The sequence below is a fragment of the Antrostomus carolinensis genome, unplaced genomic scaffold, assembly GCF_000700745.2.
Source record: "Antrostomus carolinensis isolate BGI_N321 unplaced genomic scaffold, ASM70074v2 scaffold7765, whole genome shotgun sequence".
In the NCBI taxonomy this organism is placed as follows: domain Eukaryota; kingdom Metazoa; phylum Chordata; class Aves; order Caprimulgiformes; family Caprimulgidae; genus Antrostomus; species Antrostomus carolinensis.
The window spans coordinates 475-7837 of NW_010315647.1; the positions used below are offsets into that span (position 1 = coordinate 475).

At 39.5% G+C, this 7363-nt stretch overlaps 1 protein-coding gene across 1 annotated transcript in view; it reads right to left on the reverse strand.

The window, feature by feature from the left end:
* Positions 1–646: 646 nt before the first annotated feature.
* The window catches only part of ZMPSTE24 (zinc metallopeptidase STE24), a gene marked incomplete at both ends in the record, with an annotated part of 19104 nt that continues 12387 nt past the window's right edge, over positions 647–7363 (reverse strand). Inside the window, 3 exons of the mRNA XM_010168006.1 lie at positions 647–751; positions 2188–2348; positions 4700–4841. Of these exons, the coding sequence (XP_010166308.1) occupies positions 647–751; positions 2188–2348; positions 4700–4841 (408 nt within the window). The remainder of the gene's footprint in view (positions 752–2187; positions 2349–4699; positions 4842–7363) is intronic.

The following is a 7363-nucleotide window of genomic DNA, read 5'->3' on the forward strand; positions in this document are numbered from 1 at the left end:
CCTGAATACATCTCAGAGTTGGTCGCTGCATCTGCCGCAGGCATGCACCAAGAATGGCACAACGAAGTTATTTACCAATAATCAATGCACAAGGTATGAGAATACAACATAAATACGTAAGAATGCCCTCCTGTGTCAGATTTCATAATCCTCAATCACATTCTTTCTCAGCCCTTCAAGGAACAAGACTGGTTGAAACTCTCAGACATATGGCTTTCGCGGAGATAATAACAAAGACCTAAAAAACAATGCAGGCTGGGAGTCAGGATACATCCAATCCTGTCCCTAGCACAGGGATGGAAACTGACCTTCAGGGAAGGCCTCTAGATTCAAACAGACAAGGAAGAAGCATTACAGAGCAAGAAAAAAGTGTCTCAATTTCAGAAGCCTGCTGAGATGAATTAAAATGGCAGCAGACATGCTTTCTTAGATGCTTGCTACCTGGAGCAAGGAGGGCACAGAAAGGCTAGTGCATGTTCACTGTAGATACAGCAAAGAAAAAAAAAAACCCCAAACAAAACCAACTTTCTGTTCCACAGCATAAGTGTATTATATGAATATACACTTACAGATCTGGAAGCAGGCATTTGGAAATAGCAATAATTACAGAACACTGTAGGAAAACCACTAGTTTATCATAACTTACCTGGCTGATGATAATATTTTTGACAGTGTGACCTAGTTTCCAGTGACCCAATTCATGACCAAGTACAGCCAGAACTTCTTCATTTTTACATCCTTGCTTCTTATTCTGAGGGAATAACAAAGCAGAAGTAGTATCAGGTATGACTGAACACAACTGAATAAAGTTCTTACTTATTAGTTTGTTTTTTCCTAGGTCACTTAAGCATCCCTAGATCAGGCTGTTCCCTTCTACCAGCAGATATGCACATATAATTTCTTACTGAGCCTTTTTTAAGAAGATACTTACAAAAAACCCCAACTTTTAAGTTCAACAAGATTTCTAACCAAGAGGTGGTGTGCTCTTATTCCTATGCATGCAGACATGCCTGTGCAAACCTGGAAGAACACTGGAAGATTTGCCTTCCAAACTCCCTCCTACCATCCCTTGATCTCATCCTGTTTCTTTACTCAAGAAAAGGCGTTACAATGGAAGCAGACATTTAGAGCTGCAGACTCAATGGAGAATTGAGAGCAAAGTTATCTCTCTACTTCCTTCAACACTCAGTACATAGCCTCCCTCCGAAGGCACTACTGTTCTTTAAAATGACAACATCCCTGTCCTCTGCAACAGATGTTATGACATGCCTTAAAGCTATCATTATGAAAGACAGACATCTGTACCTTCAAAGGTACATTAGGAAGTCAGAAGCAAGTATGTGGGCTTGTGTACTGAGAATATAGCTGAAGAACCTGTTGAAATGGAACAAATTATTCTCATTATGATTAGAGCAGGTGAGCTCAAAATCCTCTCCTCTCATCACCCACTTCTGCAGTATGCCATACAAAACCATGAAGAGAATTCCATAACAATAAGGTTACAAGAAACTGAAACTGGACTGAACAACAATCTATACATTAGTCTAACCCCAGGCTGCATGAGGCAATTCTTTCTTCTCAGAACTACTCCTTCAGGCTCTTCAGAAAGTATTACATCAGTTTTAACCACGCCTACACTGTCCTGAAGCCACAAAAGCTGTTACAGCAGACTCTTGATGTGCACCTGCACATCAATGGAAAGGACAATGAAAGACCATCATCCTGTTCTTGACCAGGGTGAGGTAAGGTGCACATGTGGAATCTGTAAGTGTGTGCACATGTGCATGCCCCTTGCACTAAAATGTAAAAGGCACACAAATGACACACTGATAGACAAAAGCATTTCCTTCAAAGAGAAGCTTTGATGTGGCAGTCCCAAGAGAAAGAAGACGAGCTAAAACCCTGAGTAAATCCCTTACTCAAACAATTACAAGGAAGACCAATTTTTTACATGCAGGGAACCAATGTTTTGCTGAAGTCCCTGTGGATTTGTACGGTCTCTTTGGTGCCATCTGCACCACTCACATAGCCCCAGAAATTCCAGTTAGTAGCTCACAGATACTTTGGTGTTGAAAACATTAGGTTTTGGGTTTTAACATCTCACTCAGGATCTTGAAAATACATTCAGAAAACACATGGGAATATCTCACCAAGAAGTTAATGTAAATAACACAACGAAAAACTCACTTTGGTTTTAGATTTTGTCTCTTCATTCTCACCATCTTCTTCTTCTGTCGGCTCTTTGTTCAATGCAGAATAATCTTCCAGGAGGGTGTCGAAGAGCACTATCCGCTTATTCTTGAAGAATCCATAGAAATAAGCATTGCTATGAGAAGAACGCTTAGAACCTGATGAGGAAAATTTGCATTAAAGACCATTATCTGAATAATCCCATGCACTGAAGACTACACAATATTACATAGAACAGATTCTTCCAAAGGAATTCTCAAAGTCCCCAAATGAACAGGACACAAACTCAAGAAAATGAGTTTGCAGGTTGAAGCATATTCTAAAATGATCTAAGTAGCGATGATCTCATTTACTGACTCCAATAGAGGAATAATTTTTTCATCTGTAAGATGTAATCACTAAAATCACTAAAAACATAAAAGCAGTCATGTGAAGGTCTAACATCCAGAAGAAAAGAAATTTCTATTGCAATTCCATGTTCAGAGTGGAAGGAGCATTCTGCATAGAACATATGCTGCCCTCCTGGCAAAGGACCTGTGACGAATAAAATGTGCCAGCAAAGATTTGAAATAGATAAGGAGAAGATGAAGAGATGAACTACAGCTACCAGGCAGTCCTTCAAAATTATTTTTGTTTGAAATAGGCAATTTTTTACAGCTACTTTTATCTAGATCAAGTGAATGATGGACTGTTTCTACTATCAATACACTAATTTCTTTCCATGAAATACAGACTGTTTCAGTTGATTAAAAAGCTGTCTAGATCAAAGCAGCTGTTAAACCTTTGCCTACCTTAGCCTATGGACAGAAGCTGTTGTAACATCAGGACTGAAAGAGGTCTCTATGAGAGAAAAGGTGAAGTGGTCTGGTTTTTGCAGCAGAAGATAAGATATTTCAAGTTAAAGACGTTTGCCTTCAACTCTCATAAACTCCTTAGGGCACAAAATATCCATTGTTCCATTGCAAGCCAACCCATGGTATGGTCATGGTAACCTTCAGCACCAAACCAAGACAGATCAACAGAGGAAGAGGCTGGTCAAAGTATGAAGCCTCAGCATCCAGTCCCTTCTCAATGAAGAAATCTGAACAGTCACAGGATAGCAATGTTTTTTTTTATCTGCATGTAATAAAAAACTTCATCCTCCACTAAGTGTTGGTAGAGAAGGAACCTTTGCAATCTGCCTGTTACAGAATGAACCCTGAAACTAAAGGACTTGGTTACACATGTTACTAAGAAGTCTGTTCTGGAGTGGGAAGAGCCAAGACAGTGCAGAAAAACACTGGCAAAAAGATGTTCACACATCCACTCATCCATGAGGGAATGGTGCTGGCTCAACACTCTTAAGGATGCCAGGAAGGAAAACAGGGGTTTGGGAGCCTCCCTTCACTGCAGATCACTGCCACTAAATGCGGACTTGCTGAAGACACCAATGCAGTAGTAATCTACGTAGATGCCAGGGTACCAACAATGGGGTCATAGGACTTTCATCACCACAGTTAAAAGCTGGGATACAGCCAGCAATGCACATGGGAAAAATCTACCTATTTGGCATGCCTCTCAAGCCTGAAAAGCTTCGACTTTGCTAGGAAAGAGTAGAGTTTCTTGGGCCCCATGTAGTCAACAGTAGTAGTTCCTGGCTGCACTAAAGCAGAGCACTGGCTGAATTTGGCCAGCCCAAAGTTTTGAAAGCCACAGCTTCCAGGCTAGATAAAGCCTTCATCACCCTCTCTTACAGCAAAATTCTACCATTTCAGCTCCTTATGACATCTGATACTGCTTTCACCAAGGCAATAAAACCACCTCAGCATCCTCACAGGTGAGGCACAAAACCGAAACAAAATTTGGGAAAGTCCCCGAAATCAACTTCAGAAGGGAGCAAAATTAATATAAGTGGAAATGACAAATGGTAAAGTGCTCTGTGAACATGGAGGTGGAGAGGAAGAGACATGGCAGCTGGCATGCTCCATGTTATATTCCATGACCAAAGAAAAGAGGATGAGAAATTTGTTACTAGAAAGTGAAAAAATTAGTCTCGAGTAGAAGGTAAGAATCCATCCAGCCATACCTGAAGAAACAGCCCAACAGTCCATGTGAACACTCTAAGAAGGAACAGGGGTTTTAACTTTCATAACTTTTTCAACTGTTTTACCAAGGACTTTGAGACTATTAATACTAAACAGAGACTAGAAAAGATAATTAAAAAAAACTTTCCCCTCTGGTTTAAAGCTCTAAAATTGGAATCTTGATTGCTGCTTCCACTTCTGACTGTGCTATGTATTTCCGTTCCACAGAGCCAAGATAATGCTTCTAATGAGACGCTGAGTTAAGGCTGTACATTCAGCTTCAATTTTCTGACCTCAAGGCAAAAAAAGGAAAATGGTACAGACATTGAAAAGTATTAAAACAGCTGAGGAATATAAGCAACTGCCCTACTACAGCATCCAAAATCAAAGCTAAAAATCCACAAATTCAAAATTATAAAGTCTTTTATTAAAAAAAAAAATCTCACCTTCAACAACATACACCTTAGTCAATGGGAAGTCAATGCTCTTTGCCATTGTTTCAATTTGTTGCTTGAGCTCTCCCTCAGGAAGAGGAATGAATTTATCAAACAAAGGTGCAATATAGTCTGCATAGATTGTAACGAGCACCTGCAAGCACATACAGATATTAAAAACAAGGCATACAAATGTGTGGTTAGTAATAAAGGTGGAGCATGAGTAAACACAAAAAGACGGCACAAGTTCAGAAAGAACAGTTGATAAAGTAGAGTCCTGTATGAAGTGTGATCTATAGCAAGGCTCTCTATGGGTCATCCCATCTTTGAAGACAACTACTTTGTTGGCAGTAAGCAATTCAACAGCAAAATGAAGTGGGAGCAGGTTCATATACAATCTACAGTCCTCAGCAGAATTAGTGTAAACAGTGCTTCTGCTCTGACATTCATCAAACTGCAGAAGGCAAAGCCACCATGACAGCTGGTAGCAGTGACCTTATCAGTGACAGGCCTGCCATTTTCACCTACTTCACCAGTACTGGAAAGCTCTGAAGTGTCTCATAATGAGCAGCAGAGCCGACTGAACCAGGAAATAGTCCTGCTGCTTCAAATTCTTCCTATACTTGTAAAGCCACAGTCTAAAACAGGCAAGAAATTTCATGTCCCCTATTTCCTTGCCCTTCTCCCAGTTCTATGCAGAGCTAAGAACTTCCTGACACCTCTGGTCCACAACGATTAACAGCAATGTCCCAAAAATCACTACAATACACCTACATCTCTTCAAACTGGCAGCAGATGCAGCCCAGATGAAAAAGCCAGGACTGGCATAACACTGTGATGGGAAAGGAAAGCTGAACTCCCGTCCCTCACACTCTGGACCTTCACAAAGTGATTTTCATTTATTTATTTTAAAGAAAAGGACTGCAGAAAAGTTTAAATTCTGGTTTGGGAAAAAGGCAGAAGACATGAGAGGCAAATGGACACCAACATTAACTTCAAACCATGATCAACACCCAGTAAAGCTGCAGTGCTTTGCAAGAGGCTTGGAAAGCACTAATTGTCTGTACATGCACTTAATTCTCAGGGAAAAGAAAAAAAAGGGGGAGGGCAGGGAAGTGGGCCACTCGGTCTTGCTACATACACTTTCAATACAGAAGTCTGTATCTCTGATATGACACATTTTATTTTCTAGCTTTTGTTGTGTAAAAGATAGGCCAACCTCTGTTATATCAGTTTCTAAAGTATCTCTAAAATCTCAGGGGAAAAAAACAAAAATCTACATGGACAGCTCAATTGGAAGGGGCAGGCAAAGCAAAAAAAACCAAAAAAACCCCCTAGTTTGTGATAGGAAAGTGACAGAGAAAAAACAGTGGTATCAGCTGATACCACAGCCTTGAAATTTAGTGTTAGGTACTACTCCCCTACATCTCTTCTTTCTACTAAACTTGCTTGATAAAAACTATAAAAGGTACATTCAGAAAGTTTCTCATATGAGATCATACAACTTTTATTACAATATATATTTTAAAGAAAAGATGGCAAGAAGCAGTCAATGACTGGTATAAGGGAAGCTAAGGAAAAAATTTTTCACTTTTGGTGTACAAATGAGGGCAGGCCATTGCAGAAAATCCTCTATCTTCTTTCAATCCCGAAACTACCAGTTCTTTTAAAATTTCAGCTTAATCTTTCTAAGAAAAAGCAAGTCTTTAAAGCCTTTAAAACTGAAGACTTAAAATATGAACAGGCTATGACATGAGGAACTAGTATCTCCCCAGTTTCGCAAATAAGGCTACACTAGAATAATCTGTAAGTATGGAGTGTTTCACTCAGGCTGACAGATCAGTAGCTCAAACGCTGGATTATGATTTAAAAGTATACTGCTGATCAAAGCTTAGAAGAAAAAGAACAATTCTTCAAGAAGTACTGATCAGTCTGCACAAATCTTTCTGTAACAGTCATTTCAATAAATGTATACTGACATTTTTAAGACCTAACATTATGATTTTTCAGAATACATTCAGAGACAAAAAAAGGGAAGATGTCAGAGCACAAGGACAATTGGATTACAGAAAGCAGGAGCCAGCGCAACAAAACAACAGGAAATTTTAGAATTAAGTCAGCAAACAAAAAAATAAAGCTTGAAAGAAGTCACAAGTCCTAATTGGTAAGCAAGACTTACCACCTAAGTGGGGCACTTCTGCTACTACACTATTGCCATCAATTTCCTCAGAAACACATTGCAGGTAACTGCACTATGTCAGAATTAGTGGCCCTACAAAAATCCACTAAACCACACAAGTTTTACTTCAGTTTACATGTTAGGCATCAATGAAACAAAAAAAGTAAGCAACAAATATAATTCAGATAATGATCTGTGTCCCATAAAAACAGGATTATGAAAAGACTGCCACAGTTCCTTCCATGTTGTCACGTCTGAGGAAGTCATTGCAGCTATTGGATATATAAGTGGAAAATCAGATTTTCCTGCATTAGTTGCAATGGCCTCCCATGTCGTGATCGCATCACATTGTTGTACAAATGTGGCCAGCCAATGCCTGTGCTTTAGAAAGGAAGCTGACAAACTGAAAGTCCAAAAAAGCTATAAAGGTGATCTGAATCTGGAAGTAGTGGGGAGAAGGGGGGAGAAGGAAAGGGAAAAAAAAAAAAAAAAAAAAA